The 17,176-nt window shown below is 46.5% G+C and overlaps 1 protein-coding gene across 1 annotated transcript in view; it reads right to left on the reverse strand.

The window, feature by feature from the left end:
• Positions 1–1,200: 1,200 nt before the first annotated feature.
• Positions 1,201–17,176, reverse strand: part of PNPO (pyridoxamine 5'-phosphate oxidase) — a 71,109-nt gene continuing 55,133 nt past the window's right edge. Inside the window, exons 5-7 of the mRNA XM_069634638.1 lie at positions 5,562–5,690; positions 4,884–4,954; positions 1,201–4,067 (exon numbers count right to left, since the gene is read on the reverse strand). Coding sequence (XP_069490739.1) covers positions 3,911–4,067; positions 4,884–4,954; positions 5,562–5,690 — 357 coding nt within the window. The 3' untranslated portion in view covers positions 1,201–3,910. The remainder of the gene's footprint in view (positions 4,068–4,883; positions 4,955–5,561; positions 5,691–17,176) is intronic.

Genomic DNA, 17,176 nt, shown 5'->3' on the forward strand with positions numbered 1-17,176 from the left:
TCACGGGAAAACCGGGGCCAGCAGGAAGAGAGCGAGAGCCTCTTACCTCGCACATCGGCTCCAGTGCCCGATTCTGGGGACGGGGAGCTGGGACGTGTCTGGCAGAGATTGCTGCTGGTCCAGGAGGAAACGCCACACACCCACACTCAATCCTGGGTGTGGCCACATATTCCCCCGCTACGCTGTGGCCAATGAGAAGTAGCGATCAGAGAGCACTTCAGCTTATCTGCTCCAACTCTTCCCTACACATGACACCTGCCAGGCCAATGAGGATGCCCCAGGCCGCGCAGGCAAGCTGTTTTTTTTCCTCTTCTTCTTCCTCTTTTCGCAAACCAGCTTTTTATTTCTTCCTCTTTTCGCAGACCCTCCCAGGTGAAATGAATGACACCGGCCCCCAGTCCCAGGGACTGATTTCGGCCTGGCCACAGGCCGATTGGCCGGTGGCCCAATCCGCCCCTGCATGGAACTTTGAAATGCAATCCCTCCCAAACTGGAGATAATGATTTGTGGCAGGTAGACCGAGAAATCTATACCGCCGTTTACTGCTGTTGCTCGAGCTGGTGGGCCACGTTTTGCGAAGGTAAGCTGCTGCAGACACAATACACCGGCTGCATATTCCCTTCATCCATCGGCTGCTGGTTGTTAAGCGAATAGGATTTAAATAGATAAGGAGTCATTCAATTTATTTCATTGGGTTCCCCAATTTTCCTACCTATTTCAACTTTATAAACTTCACAGTCACCGTTTCGCCACCCCCAATCACCTCATTATACCCCAGATGGAATATAGAAGGATGGTTGGCCATGCTGCTCAAACTAGTGAAACAACTTGGTGCTTGATTTAATAAAGATCAAGAATCCTTGTTCCTTCACTAAAGGTTAAAAAGCTTGTTCCTGCTTCAATATTATGCATCATGTAGATCTCTGGACAAAAAGATGATGCAATTTTGTAAAAATAAACATGCTCCTGAGAAAATTAGCAACAAAATTATTGTCTTGATTAGTTGGCAATAAAGGTCACAGCTCCGGTTGAACTGAATGGAAACATCTGTCTTCAAATATGGCGGACACGTTGACAAGAAGGGGAATAAGAGCTCATGATTTCTCTCTCTGACAGAAGCTGCGTTAACTTCACCTTTTGGCATGTCAAAGAATGTAGTGTGGCAAAAAAAAGACATTTTTACAAAAGTAATTAGACAGATTAACAGTTGCAAAATATTTTTTATTTCTGCAGATTCACAGCCAGAGTTTTTGATAGGCAGTGAACCCATTTTTACAATAGGAGGTGGGTGGGGGGTCCTACAAAATGGGTGGGGGAGAAATCGAGACTAACAAACACATCCACCCTTCACATTAAAAATTTCAAGGGGAAAATACATGATCACAATCGCAACAGTGATTAGCAATATGCACACATGTGGGAGAGAGCACAGACTAATGAGTGAGGATTCCTCACCAGAAGTCCTTCTTCAGAAGAGGAGCGCTAGACAGTGCAATTACTTAAACACATCCACAAAATCACAGACCCAGGAACAAAATCTGCTTCTCTAGTTAATTATAATGATCGACAGAACAGGGTAAACTGCACTCATTGGTTTACGAGAATTCGGCACATGAAGTAAACAGTGATATCCATCGTGGATTAATAGGAGAGCTACTACAGTTGCTGGAATAGAGTCGGCTTCTTTTATTGGTTAGGATAATGAAACACCCTGGATCACAGAACAGGGTCTACTATTCTCATTGTTAGGTGACGGGGACCCTAGGTTCAGATTTGTCATCAATGGTTGGGAATCAGAGAAGGATTGCTTCTGATCAGTTAAAATAGCCACCATAAAGCCAGTGAAGTTGTACTTCCGATTCACTGATGATAGGAACATACTACTTAGGGATTCATCTCCTAATTAGCAAGGATGGTAGGTACCAAGGATCCAGAGAAGGGGACCCTTTTTGAATAGCTCAACCAACGGGTTGATAACCAAACAAATGGATCTGGGGCAGGAACTCTCAGAAGAAGCATGTTGAGATGAATGACAAAGCATTGGCACGGGCACAGGACTGTCGAGAAAACTCATGTGTCTCTATAATGAGTGCAAAGCTTCATTAACGTCTACTGGGTGTGGTGGAAGTCATCCCAAGTTATAGTATCAGTCTCTCCAACTGCCTAATCAAGACACCTTACAAGCACTTAGGCAGGTGGAATGCCACCAACAACCACCGTGATAATGGCACAATCAATATATTAGGATATGGCAGAGGTTACAGAGTATTTGTGAAAACAGTTTCTCCCACAGCACCTTGCTGCCAACGAGATTGCTTTGGGTGGACTAGGAAGGCGATGGAAGTTAACACGTACAGAAAGGGGGTTTTAAACCTTCATTTGAAGATGCAAATGGAGATGGTGAGCCATTGGCACAATAGGGCAGGACAGAAATGTAAGGACTGGGGACAAGAGCAGCTTTAAAAAACGAAAGTGAGAAATATCCCCGAGGCTCAATTTAATTAGACTGTAAACGCCTAAAGCCAATAAGGCCTCAAAGCAAAGCACAATGCAGATGTAGTTAGACATCGCTCTTTGAACCAAAGCTAAGATGTTTTCAACTGCCTGAGAATCATTCCATAACCTTTGACCTTGCCAATTCAGAATCTACAAAAGATAAAACAAAGTTCTCTTTGAGGGCTAGGAACGTATGAGTCGCAACAGAAGGTTCCACATGGAGAGTGACAGAACAGGCCAAAACATTCTCACTGGATACTGCCATCCTTTAACCACCAAATACATAACCGAGTCAGAGAGAGTCTAATCTTCACCATCTGGACTGCCACAATCTTCTGGAGCCTAGACCACTTCAGAGCCTTTCACCAACAGGGACAGACAACTATCTCCCTTTAGAAGTTCCACAGCATCGGCCAGCTTGGGGGAGGAACCAATTAATCCCTAACACGTTAGAACAGAAGCACTGGAGACCAGCTGCACAACCACATGGCCCCAATGGTCTGTAAAGGCAGTGATGAGATCTAGTTAGGGTGCCAGGGCAGTGATAAAAGCAACTAAAACAGAGCAAGGCATTCATGAGATGCAGGAGGAGGATGATGATAAAAGGTTACTATGTCCTTTCCCTTCACATACGAGTCAGTGCTGGCCAAACCTCATTGCCATCTGTTGACCGTCTCATAAATAGGGTGGGCTTCCTTGCGACAACGCGTCGACTTGTGGGTCGCCACTCAATTCCAAGTGTCATAAATGGCAGCAGTTGTCGTTTCTGGTCAAATGGCCAGAGACCCATCAACATCTGGGTAGGCTTGGAGCCGAACCATGCAATTGCACCGGAAGCACAGTGTCCATCATTGCCATATTTGCTTGACTGCTAAAAACATGTGCAGGTTTGTACTTCTGCCATCCACAGCCCATCATCATTAACCAGCACTAACAAGAGCTAGATGCCTTGTCCTTGAGGATCACTTACTATGTACAATCGAGATGAAAGATGATCAAACCATTTGAGAAATCCAGTACAAGAACAATGACTCCAACTGCTCCCTTCTCCAGAGGTGGAGATCGTGCAGATGTGTGAGAAAGCGAGCAGAAAAGGAAGCCACATGTAGTGCTCAGCCTGCCAAGAATGAATGAGGGATTTTATTTTTAAATAGTTCTATGGAAGAGTTTAAGGGTGGCACAAAACAAATACAACAGCAATGGATGGACTCAACTAGTTAGGCTCACAATGGCAAATCAGACAGTCTGCAAGAGTGGCCATCAGGAAGACTGTGGTCACAATTTGAAAATACCAACAGGCATATGACTGGTATGCATAGGCTGCATCGAATTGAGGTTGGGGTGGCATGCAGCTTAGTAATGGTAGCATACCACTGAGGGTGGCAGATATGGAAGGCAGCAAGGTCTAGGAAACTCATGGAGCTAGCCGTTCGTATATCCAGCCACCCTCCCCTTGGTGAGCCAAGGGTCCCGGCGATTCACCCCCGTGCCGGAAGACGATTCGGTCATGCAAACGGTTTGTTTGCCCTTGCCAAAACTCCACCACATTTGGCTTTAGGAGGTAACCGCCCCTGCGAAGCAAAAAATGGGAGAGTTAAACACATGCTGCTGATCCAACCAATACTCGACATCTGTATCACCTGTACCAAAATGAGGTTTTGCACTTTCCCAAAGTTACAAATTTCATATCATTCTTTAATGCCGAGAAAGATCTTACAGAGCACTGCATGAACAAGACCTGTGTAACTGGCGGTACAGAAGACCCTGGACTAACAGAAACCAAGACAACGTTCGAAGTGTACGAAAAGAAGTAGTGGAACTATGTTCCCTGCTGGGAAGGCCCCACTCCCCACAAACCCCATCGCCACTCCCCTCCCAAGCGCAAGCCAAACCCACAAACACATGTGCTGTTTAAGGCAATGTTCAGTGCAAGTTTCAACTTCTTCCTACACTTTTATTTTAAAACAAAACTATTCCAGAGCGGTTTCTTTTTAAATTAAAATAAGAACAGTAAAACCTTTTTTTTAAAAAATTTAAAGTAGAGAAGCCCCCCTCCCAACCGCTCCCACCAACTTCGACCACTAAACCAAAGACTGTGTCATGACTGGTATGGCCAAAGAAGAGGGGTTGTGTAATCATAAAAGGCATATATCCTACCCCAAGAGTTTAGAGAAGGCAGAAGGAATGGACACGGGTTCAAACAAGACTAGAATTAAACCATTCCCACAATATGCACCAGCTGGGGATATGCCAAACTCTGCCCCAGATGAATGGGATCGCCCATATAAGCCACGCTTCTCATGCCCACCCCCCCACAAGAATAGGGCAACTGAATCAAAACAACTGGGGAAATTACCCAGAAACAGACCAGACTCCTGCAAACTCACCAGTACTCCGGCATGGGGACTTCTTTATCACGATACCGCTCCACCAGTTCGGCATTTATCCTTCTTAAATACTGCCAAGAACACAGAAAGGGTCATGACCACCAACTTCCACACCTCAAATCTTTACACTGTAAAAAGGTTATGATGAAAGGAAGACGCGTGTAAGAGGAGCAACACTCCCTAGGACCCGACTCCTCCATGTAAAACTGACGTGATTTACATATTCCCTGTGGCAATGTCTGGGCACCACCAGTTTACTGGCAAGTAGCAGAACACAGGAAGGTACACTTGTCTGCCATATGACCTATTGTACCACGCTGCTAAATTGAAACTGTAATTCATCTTTCAGTAGATTGCTCATGCTGTCTCCACTACATGTGATAACGACCGGGTGTGGGCTGCCTCTCCTTCCCTCCTGTCTCCCAGCCTGGCCCGCTCTGCACCTTTGTCCATTCCCCCTTTTCCCACCCTCCCATAAGCTAAAAGCAATGCTATTGGCAGCTGGAGATGAGATTTCTAACATCCACTCTTTTTCACATCTCCCATGACTCCAATTTGGTCACAAGGGACATCCCCTGAAAGGCAAAGCACAAGGAGGAGGTTTGAAAAGCATGCATTTTGGCAGGCCTCTACTGTGTATATTCTCCCCTGGACTGCTCACTGCGTTACCTCCCTCACCTCACGGTCTGGAATCACAGTGCTCTGCCGGCTGACTGCTGCTCCAACTTGACTGTCCTTGGGTCGGGAGTGGAAGTACTGCGCCGATTCCTCTGGAGAGACCCTCTTTACGGATCCTTCAATGCGCACCTAAAACAGGAACGGAAAGGGTTAACATTTCCCTTTTTCTACTGCCTGAAGCAGGGGCAAGAGTAATGTCCCACACACATCACCCTACACCAATAGAGAACCTGTAGAATGGCCCAGTAGTCCCCTTGCTGAGACAAGGGTCTGGATCCAGCAAATCAGCATTGCAAGCACCAGGAAAGGGATCTGTGGCAATTTATCCAACCACATTCTGTAAATCCTGAAAAAATACCACATGAAAATAACGCTCTACCACTCCTGCATGATATACAAGCCATAATAGCAAAATCCATTATCGAGGCTCTCACAGAAACCTTGTTCTGCTGTGCCCCAAATATCACACCAGGCAAATACATGAGGTACCACTGAACTCCCAGTGCACCCGGTCCCAAACAAAGAAGCCAAACTACAATCAGGACTACCTCAGAACTCCTGCAGTAGATAAGATCACTGAACACCTATCTGGTACCCAAGAGATCCCACCCAGAGGGTGCCGTCCGACACAGAGCAGTTTATCATGACGTTGTTGAGGTTATGTTATGTTATTTTGCATTTATATAGCGCCTTATGTACCATTGGTATGGTCTCAAGGCGCTGGTAGGTTGAACGCCCTCGGGAACCGAAGTTCAAGTCAGTAGAGAGAGGTAGAGGGAGTCAAAAGGCACGTGTGAGCACCAGATATGTGTGCAGCTGGTGTGGTATTTGTGCGATAGCTGCTTTTTAGCGGTAGGTGTGGTGGTTGAGAGATCAATGGTATGTGTTCATTATGGCAGGTTGTTATCCAGATCGATACTGGCTTAGTTAGGCCTGAGGAGAACGCCTAGGCTGGAAGGTGTAAAACCAGCAGTGTTTAGATAGGGTGATGGGAAGTGCGAGGCAGAATGATGGTATGAGAACAGCTATACCGAATGGTGTCATAGTATCGCTGTGTTCTAGACAAGTGGTGGTGTAAGGAAGAGAGTAAGCGTGGAGATGTGAATAAGGTGGTTTCTCTTAGGTGCTTGCGGTCAAGCTCGCTCCAAAGGTTCCATGTACGCCCTCCGTTCCATGTACTCAGACTGTTCTACCCATTTATGACCGTTTCAGGCGCTCAAACCGATTTGTATCAGCCATCCGCACTACGTGCTCATCAGCACTACACACTCATCCGTTCTACCTAATCATCCGCTATATATAATCGTCGGCTCTACACACTCATCCGCTCTACGCACTCATCCGCTCTACGCACTCATCCGGTAGTAAAAGGTCCCAGCACTTTTGGCTCACATAGACGACGCTGGAGATCAGGCGTCTCCCTCACAATGATCAGGCATCCCGATGTAGCTCACAGGTCTATGTAAACCAGGCAATACCAACAAACTGCAGAGGGGGAAGCTTTGAATGAATCATACCCTTAGCGCATTGCTCTCTGAAGCCTTCTATAACCTCACGTTCAGTCGGTTCACCATTTCACTACTGGAAAGGGAAAATAAACGTATAGGAATCCGTATTTGACCAACTCTTAAAGGAGCAGTCCTCCTGCATGCATCCACACACAACCACAAACATGAATAACCAGACAATTGCCAGTGGTAATGAATAATTCTGAACATGTTATCATATTGTTGCAATGCAAGGATAAGGGCGATAAAGTCATCAGATATTGTAGCAGTAGACATTCCTCCACCAAGTAAGGACTGTGGTACCATCCTCTGAAAATGGCACTGGGCTCCTGGGCTCTAATAGAGGCAAAGGAGAATCCATTACAAGTCTGGATGGTTGTCGTACACCTGGACCTACAACACAAAGAATCAACTGCAGGTGCAATACGTTGACAACTACATCAGGTTCTACAGTGCAATCCCTTGACGAGGACAAGTAATAGTAAAACATAATACCCCGCCCAGTCCAGTGACACCAATGCCATCAGGGGAGGTTGGGGAGGTCGAGGTGCTCTAGCAACCCATGTGGTTAGATTTTTGAAGCACTACTAGCCAATCCCAGGCACTAGCTGCAGGAAGCTGCTGTGTGAAGCATGCAGGTAGGTGTTTAATGAGGTTTGTTTTAGATGCCTGCTGAAAAGATGGACGTCAATGTTCTCAATATTCCCAGGCAAGGGCATTCAACAATGTGGAAGCTTAAAGGAGCGTCCACTTCATCTTTGCTGGGGACATGGTGGGGTAGCAATGAGAGGGGTTCACAGATCCGAGGTTGGGAGATGGCAAGTACCATTTAAGTGTCTAGGAGATGTTGGGCCAATGTGGTGAAAACCTCTATGCACCACGGAAAGGGCGTTGGATTCACTCGTTTTAGCAATTGGCTTACTATAAGGGTGGCATAGTCTCCCTATGAGGGTTGTGGAACTGCTGTTAGAAGGATTTAAACATGGTTTAGGAAGAGCGGCACAGGGAACACGTTCAGCGCGGCATCGATCATTGTGAGCAAATCCCCAGATGCAACCTAGATTAATATGTGTGCCGATAGCTCTTACTCCGAAATCGCATACTGAGAACAACCAAAAACGTGTGCATGACAAGTCAGATGTTAGGGTACAACAGGTCTTTTAGTAATGCCAAACATGCAAGGTGGAGACCGACAAATGTACTGCAAATTGCCTTTAAAGGATTATGGTTTAAGGACTATGACAAGTCCCTTGCCTGCATCTGGGGACAACTAGTGGGGGGATCTAAGGCTCGTCCCAAGCAAATGGATGATGGGCCTGGGGTTGGGATGTAAAGGATCCCCCGGTTACCCTTGCTTTAGCCACAGCCACTGGGGAAGAGGCAGTCACATGCCAGCTAAAGGTTCTACTGCCCCTGAAGGCAGGGTTCGAAATTGCTGGGAGCCTGGATAGGGCACAGAAGAGCCATATGGCCATATGTACTGTACACAAAGGTATAGTTGCTTCTCATTTGGAAGATATATTTTTTGCATGCTATGTTTTTGTGCCTTATTCTACAGCAGTAGCAGAAAGTGAGAAAGGTCACATCACAGAAAATTAGGTGTCAGCAGAGATAGAAATGTGTCGGTAAAGAGAGAACAACAGATGTAATGGCAGTGTTATGATGTAGCAGCAAACTTAGGTAAAGACTAAATGAGTGGTAGCAGCAAGATTGACGAACTGACAAAAAAGCAATGTAAAAGAAATAAAGGGAAAGCAAGTTAAAAAGAATGTCAAAGGTGAAGACATGTAAAAGGTGGCCAAAGACTGAGTAAACAGTGAGCAATATACAAGACAGAGAAACAAAGCAATGGAAAGAAGGTTTCGAGACGTGTGTTTTTGGGTGACGCTATAGTTTGGAAAAAAGACAAGTTCAACTATCTTTCAGGCACTCCATTTGCAAGACAAGACATTAATTGCTCCTAGATTACGAGGAGTAACTCTTGGGCAGAGGACAATCGGACACGAGGAGCAAATTCCACCTCCTGCTCCATGATTTCCAATTTCGAGCCCTGTTTAAGGACATTGCAAACATGGCACCGTTCACATGCTCTCCAGGGAAGGCTTGAGGTAAAGTGGGGGCCTGTCTCCTCAGAGATTATGTAACACTCACTGCAGATCCCAATGTGAACGTGCCTCTGCCGAGGTCCAAGACCGCTGGCTCACGTGTGGACAGACAGGAGTGAGGCATCCAACTGGGGGACTAGCTTTTACAAGCTATGTGCCAGCCTATGCCAAGATCCCTTGCACCAGGAGAGGGGGCGGGGGGAGGGGAAGCAATCACCCTCTGAACCAATCACAGGCCTGCAGTAATAACTGTACACATGTGCAGGCCATAACACTCAGAACAGCCCCAAGGAGGATTCACAAGATTATAAAAGGGATTTTCTGGAAGGGGGTGTTTGGAGAAGGAGATTTTGTCGAGAGTCTGGAGTGAGTTGGTGATCTAGAAGGGGCCAGTGGCAGAATCACCGAGTGATATAGGAGTTAGAGGAAATGGAAGAAAAGGAGGGGGCTAAGAATAGGAAGGTGCTGGCTGCGGGGGCGTCATCTGGGGAGGTGGGAAGTCAGGAGAAGGTGGTTAGTGGAAGTCACTTGGCGGATATTGAAAGACAAGAGGGCAGTAGGCAGAAAAGTGCAGGAAGGGATGAGGGGGCACGCTTAGCCATGGGTAGGGGGTGGTACTTGCGAGACTGCGATTAGACTGGGTTAAGGAATGAGCATGTGGCATGCCAGTGATTAGGAGTGGGACAAGAGGAGGAGGAGAGCAGTGGTCGAGAAGGGAGACCTCTGAACCCAAAAGGAAGAGAGGAGGTAGGCCTCTTTCAATCGCACCTATAGAAACTGGGAGAGCCAACCCCAGTTTGACCTGCCAGAAGCAGAGGAGAAGCGCCACATTATCTGCAGCTCCTTGAAGCGGCACAAAGGCACTAACTACAAGGATGACCAGAGGTGGGCGCATCACTATATCACCAGGAGACAATGCTGGATAATGTATGTGGCAAAGAAGAGTGTGCAAGGTGTGAACTGTCTAAATGGCACTTTCCCTAAAGGAAATTGTTGTGATCTGGGCAATGTTTCAAGTCATCAGGAAGAATTCTGTAAGTTCAGCCAAATTGTTTTAAACAGTTTTTTGTGTGAATTAATGTTAAATGCATATCATTTTTGCTTTTTAAATTATATTTGCATGAAATGACAGTTGCAACTTAAAAAAAACATTACATTTAAAATGTTAATTACAGCTAAACCAGAACAGTGAAACGAATATTTACAGCAAAGAACTAAACCCAAAATCTATTCCACCCTTGTTACGTATGAGACAGCAGGGGCTAAAAAAGGATGTCAAGACCACGCGGTTCATTCGTTCGTTTATTAGAACTGAAAGCTTGGGACACTTCGCACATAAAGAAAAACAGTCAGGATGGTCTTCTCAAGCTTCATATCCCATTCCCGCCTGGTGCGGGGTTCAGCCCTCGTTGGCGCTGCCCTCAAAGTCTCATGCTTTAGGCACCTTGGGCATCCCTCTGCGCCGATGCTGTAGGCTCACATGGCTCACGCTCCCAACCATCTTTTCATTTCAGGTCTCAACATTCAGGGAGGCTGCTTCACCTCACCCTCCTTGTCCTGGCTTTGCATGCCAACAAGGTTCCCTAACCCTCTTCTCGCTAGATGTGTCTAGGTGCAGGATTTCTGGGGTCCCGTCCCCTAAACTACTGCCTTTCCCAAAGATCCTGCATGGCCGGATCCGGGGTTGCAGCTGGCAGGGAGAGTCTTAGTGACTCTGCCCCTCTCCTCTCTGTACCAACCCGTTCTATACCTGTCGTTTCTCCGACCACCGTCTGGGCCTGCCCAGGACTGACCTGGCCTACAGGAACCAGCCTACTCTCACTAGCTTGGATGTCTCCACACCTCCTCTGCATAACTCTCCCCGTATGTTACTATGGGTTTCATTCAAATAACTGCCAGACTATGGGGATCCTTTTTCAGCCCATGACTCCTCTTCTCCACCTAGTCCTCTCTTTGCCAAACTTTATCCCCCCCCCCCTCTTCTGATGCGGTCGACTCACTCATCTCTGCCCAGGGTATTGCCCCCTGCATTTGCTTCTGCTGAAGCTGGTGCCACCTCTCTCACGAGTCCTGGTATTCCCTCCTTCCTTTCCACTTCGGTTGGAGTTACCTCCTTCCATTCCACTCCATGGTCTATGTGCCCCACCCTCCTCTCCTGTTATTGGCACCCCTTAGTACTCCGGCCCAGATGTTACTTTTGCCTTGCATTCCATTCTCCTTTCAAGCCACTTTGAATCTTACTTTCTGCCCCCCTCATTTCTACTTCAGTTGGTATTGGCCCCCCTCCACTCTGCTCTGCTCCAGGAGTTACCACTTCCTGCCCGGCCACACGTTTAGCTCCCACCCCCTCCTCTTACTGTCCTCTGCCGATACCTCGCCAGACTTCTTCGCTTCTGCCTCCTCTTCATCTTATTCCTTCCAGCCTGCAGCTTTCACCAAATTAGAGCCTCCTGCTCCTCCAGCCCCCTCGGGGAACAGCTTTGCAGCTGTGGCCCACAATTGTTGCAGAATTGGATTTGGTCATGGGAAAGGCCGGCACTCTGAATTTGTAGGGTCCTGGGTGTCAAAAGATTTGCCGGCCCCCTAATATGAATATGTAAAGGCATGACAGAAGGTTTTGTCACATAATTGGTCTTTGAAACTTGAGGGAAGGGAAGGCAAGTTACAGTAAAAGAAGTAACCTAACAGACAAAATAATTATGTAAATATGACAGGTAATTATCATCTATGGGGCAATATCACGAGCAGGGCTTTTTTTAATTAACATGTTTATTAAGTTTATGTACATAACAAAAGTAAAACAAAGATATTAACAGTAAGGTAATCAAATTCATCACATTTGGTAGCTCATCTTTCCACATCCTCCCTCCAAGTGGGTATCTTTCAGGAAACTCCAAAGAGACAATCATATCACATCTCTAAAAATCTACCCCATATTTGATCATACAAGTTCATCTTTTTTTCTCTGCGAAGAACAATCTTCTCAAATCTTGACACTTGTCTCAAGTCCTCCTCCCATTCCATGTATGTTGGTCTCTCAGCACATTTCCATTTTCTCAAAATGATTTTCTTTGCCGAATTTGCAGCCCTGGAAAACCAGCACCTCTGTGGGTAACTAAGCTCCTCCACCACATCGTCCTCACCCAAGATGACAGTATTATAGTCAAAATCTTCTTATAACAGTAGGACCTCATTCATCCTCATGGTAACCCTCCTCCACAATGGTCTCAATTCGTAAGATTCCCAGATCATGTGTTCAAAGGAGCCAACAGTATGCTTACATCTCCAACATGCCTCTGAATCAACCATACCTCTTGCATGAAGTCTCTGGGGTGTCCAAAAAACCCTGTTCAGAATTTTAATCTGGCGGCTTTGCTCTCCCAGATTTATAGATGTCAGTACCACATTTTTGCATTTATTTCTCCATCCGACCTCAGACATCTCTGATCCAATTATCTCTGACCATTTAGATAAAACTCTTTATTTGGTTCACGGTGTTGGCCCAGGTTCTTTTACACTTTAGACGCCATACCACCACTAGATTTGTACTCAGGTAACCAGATCTGCCAACCATTGCCTCCAACCGCACATTCATTCCGTAGTATTTTCTTCAGTTTCCTGTACTCTCCCATAGTGCAACCCCTGAGGTCTTTAACTCTTGCAAGACTTTGAAAACTGATCTACTTACCACCTTCAATAAGATCTTCCAGCCACTGCACTCCGTCCAGAAACCAGTTCAACCAAAACAGCGGCTTTCCATTCAAACTAATTCCTGGATTCAACCAGATTGGAATAAAACTATTGTCACAAATCTCTTATCTTCTTCCAAAGCTCCCTCCAGCATGATCTCAGAAATTCTGTTGGTGGAAATGATTTATATCCAGATCCATCCACCGTAGACAGAATCGCCCTGGGTGAGAGTGGAGATGAACGGCTTGATTCCGCCAATGTCCAGAAGTCAGATGAATTTTCAAGAAAAGTAACCAAATGTCTGGCCCCAAACGCCAAATGATAATTTTCAAAGTCTGGAACCCCTAGACCACCACAATCTTGAGGCAATTGCAACTTCCATAGTTTAAGGCATGGCTGTTTATTCTCCCATATAAAAGACTGAATCAGATTCTCAATTTTCTTCAGAAAAAACTTCTTAACTTATAAAGGGATCATACTAGGCACATAATTGACACGTGGTTGCTGTCATTTTAATTGCATGTACCCTTCCCCATAGACTCAGGCGAAGTTCATTCCATCGCTTCAAATCCAACTTTTGAACCACGTGAGTCAGGTTGACATCCATTATTTTAGTCACATCATTAGTCAACCAAATCCCAAGATAACGCATCTTGACAGGGCACCAATTGAAAGCAAAGTTCCGCATTTTCAAAATAGAGCATGAGCTGGAAGCTGGTAATGCCTCTGATTTAGACCAATTGATCTTGTACCCAGATATTTTGCGAAATATGTCAATTTGCTCAATTAACACAGGAATGGAATTTTCTACATTTTGAACCACTAGCAGCATATCATCCGCATATAGCCAGACCTTCTGACAGACCCCACCATATTGAATACCTTCAATTCTTTCATCTTCTCTTATTTTCACAGCCAAAAGTTCCATAGCAATAACGAACAAAATGGGCGACAATGGACAACCCTGTCTTGTCCCTCTTTCAAGTTCAAACGTGCCCGAAACCATACCATTTATTCGAACACTTGCTGTAGGCCTTGAGTATAACAGTCTTATCCATCGTATCATATATTCTCCAAACCCGAATCCTTCCAATGCATTCAAGAGATACTTCCACTCAAAACGATCGAACGCTTTTTCTGCATCCAATGACGACACCACCACATCATTCTGATGCTCCCTGCTTTCAAATAGGGTCAACAAAAGTCTCCTCATGTTATCTGATGCATGTCTTCCCTTCACAAAACCTGTCTGTCCTTGGTCTATAATATCCATCAGAGAAGCCTCAATCCTCAAGGCTAATGCTTTCGCAAAAATTTTGTTGTCAATGTTCAGTAGGCTGATTGGCCGATAACTACTCGTTTTGACAGGATTTTTTCCCTCTTTCAAGAAAACAGAGATCGATGCATGTCTTGTGGACACCGGCAGACAACCATCCTTTAGAGAAGAGCATAACATTTCCAGCATAAGAGCAAAGACCTCTTCCGGGAATAATTTGTAAAGTTCCGCTGGCAACCCATCCGGGCGCAGACATTTCCCAGAATTCAATGCATATGCAGCAGTCCTGAGATCATCCACACAATTCTTTCTCCATGGTTTCCTTACAGTTCGAAGTAATAGTCTGCAAATGACAGCCATCGACGAATTGACACACCTCATCACCATTCAAATGTACTTCAGAAGAATAGAGACCGGTGTAATACTCCTTTAAAGTGTCATTAATTTCAGCCGGGTCAAAAGTCACAACTCCACCATGTTTCTGTCATGATTCCAGCCCCTCGTGTCCCCAGCCCTCCAAGATGTCAGGCTGGAGCCAGGCCACGATCACCCACATGCCCCTCAAGGGCCTCTCCATCCCTTCAAAGACCCACTTGGAGTCAGACTTGGCGCTTGTGGCACCAGACTCACTCACTCCCATAGGATAACATTGGGGATTGGACTTGTAGTGCATTGATGGACACAAGATGGATGCCCCCACATATTTTGGTTCCCAGAACTGCATGTGCGGTCTAGTCTTTTGGGTGTGGTTCAGCCCAGAGACACCTGGGATACCCAGAGACTATTTAAGCCACACCCAGGCTGAGAAACATGCTTTGCGTTTTCTGCACCTGCAGCGTGACACTCACCGTGTTCGGATTGGTCTCCAGTAGGCCTGCATCTTTCTTCTGCGCTCAGCTCCTGCAAGAACAAGAACACCGTTAGGAACAGCCTTACCTTGCGGCGCTTCTGCTCATCATTCATCGCGCCTTCTGTTCTGCGGTGTCATTCCCATCCCGAAAAGAACAGAAAAAAGGCATTAGTAAGCATTCTGCAAATCTCCGCTTATTTTAAAATACTGTACGAGCTTCAAACGCTTACCTGAATCCCAGCCGCTCTGGGGGAACTCTGTCTCCGGAACTTCTCATCCATCTGCAAGAGGGAAAAGACACTCCAAGTTAGCGTGGAAACATCTAGAGGCGTCACATACCGCGCTTACCCACCGCATTTGTTCTTCATAACCGCATCCACGCTGAAAACGTTGCAAAACCTAAAAGACACAGAAAAAGAACTCAGTTCAATGCAAATACGAAAGGGGCGCATCGCGCTCTCACTCACCTTCAGCGCTACTCATCTCAGCAGCACGCCGCCATCCCCGGACGCCGGCCATCGTCTAAGGAAGGAAAGGAACGAAGTTAGAGAACTGTTCAAAAGACTCATTATACTTACCTGTCGGACTCTTGCCAGTGAAGTAACTAGGCAGCAACGAGCCCGCATCAATCAACGCGCCCCTGCGCTGAAAGCAGGACGGAGAGCACACTAGCCAAGAAAACAAGGTGAGCTGTGGATCAAAGGGAAGGGTTGGACCCCGGGGAAGAAGGGGTTCAAGCTCACAGAGACAATAGGGAGTTAAACTCTACCAATCCTGTGTTTCAGGCCCAGTCTCCAGTCGAATAGCCTCCAGGGAAGGGTTCGAGGTCGTAAGAGGTCAGAACAGGCTGAGTGACGTCCCCGTGGATACCAGGTGAGCGTTACAGATTCTCAATAGCATTAATTGACCTTTCATTATTCATGACTCTTAAGCGATGGGCTTGTTATGTGGCGAAGTTGAGAGATTGTAGACCACTCTGAAACTGCAGCACTCCCAACACATATTCCCAGCTGTAGTTAGAAGAAATGCTACTTGCTGCAGATCCTTATTGCACTTGGAATGCAGTTCTTTTTGCAGCAGTTTCAGGATGCCTTATGGTGTACAGCTTCGGACATACTGTCCAAACTTGCAATATGCGTTTTATTCAGAAGCAACGATTGAGGATGATTTTGACTGTCATAAGGAGTGAATCTCAAGCACATTTGTTATTTTTAAAACAGAGCGAGCTATGTAACTAAATAATGCCTCCTGCTGTGGCTGCATTTCTAAGAACAGAGACAAAGTGCCTCCCCGGAAGAATTGCTCATCCTGGGACAGGAGCAGAGCCTACTTACAAGGGGAGGTCCTGAGGCAGTGAGAGTAAGGACCCGGGAAAAGACCTCTCCAATCTCAAGGCTCGCATCCCCGCTTCCCACATGCGAATAAGTCTGGCGAGGTATCGGCAGAGGACAGTAAGAGAAGGGGGTGGGAGCTAAAGGTGTGGCCGGGCAGGAAGTGGCAACTCCTGGAGCAGAGTGGAGGGGGCCAATACCAACTGAAGTAGAAATGAGGGGGGGGGCAGAAAGTAAGATTCGAAGTGGCTTGGAAGGAGAATGGAATGCAAGGCAAAAGTACCATCTGGACCGCAGTACTAGGAGGTGCCAATAACAGGAGAGGAGGGGGGCACATAGACCGTGGAGTGGAATGGAAGGAGATAACTCCAACAGAAGTGGAAAGGAAGGAGGGAATACCAGGACTCGAGAGGTGGTACCAGCTTGAGCAGAAGCAAATGCGGGGGCAAGACCCAGGGCAGAGAGGAGGGAGGTGAATTGAGCAGAGGCCAAAAGGAGGGAGTTGGCAGCATCGGAAGAGGGGCATAAATAAAGTTTGGCAAAGAGGACTAGGTGGAGTGAGCAGTTTGTCTCTGCATCTCAGAGGGGGGCGGTGGTTGGACGGCAGCACTGCCTTGCCTAGGCAGGGAAAAGGGAAAAAAAGCTTCATGCCTTAAATAGGGTTGCCCCTCTCTTTCAACACTCCATGAGTTGGTACACACATGGCAGCTGGTGCCTGCGGGTCTCCCATGAGTGTGGGGCCATGGCAAGGATGTCCATGCCTAGGTCCGGGCCTGGGTCCCTGCTTCTGTGAATCAAATGAGAGGACTGGTGTCTGCCTAAATCTATATTAACCCCAGCAGTCATTTTGGAATT

The sequence above is a fragment of the Ambystoma mexicanum genome, chromosome 13 (genome assembly GCF_040938575.1).
Source record: "Ambystoma mexicanum isolate Mex_15411 chromosome 13, UKY_AmexF1_1, whole genome shotgun sequence".
Classification (NCBI taxonomy): domain Eukaryota; kingdom Metazoa; phylum Chordata; class Amphibia; order Caudata; family Ambystomatidae; genus Ambystoma; species Ambystoma mexicanum.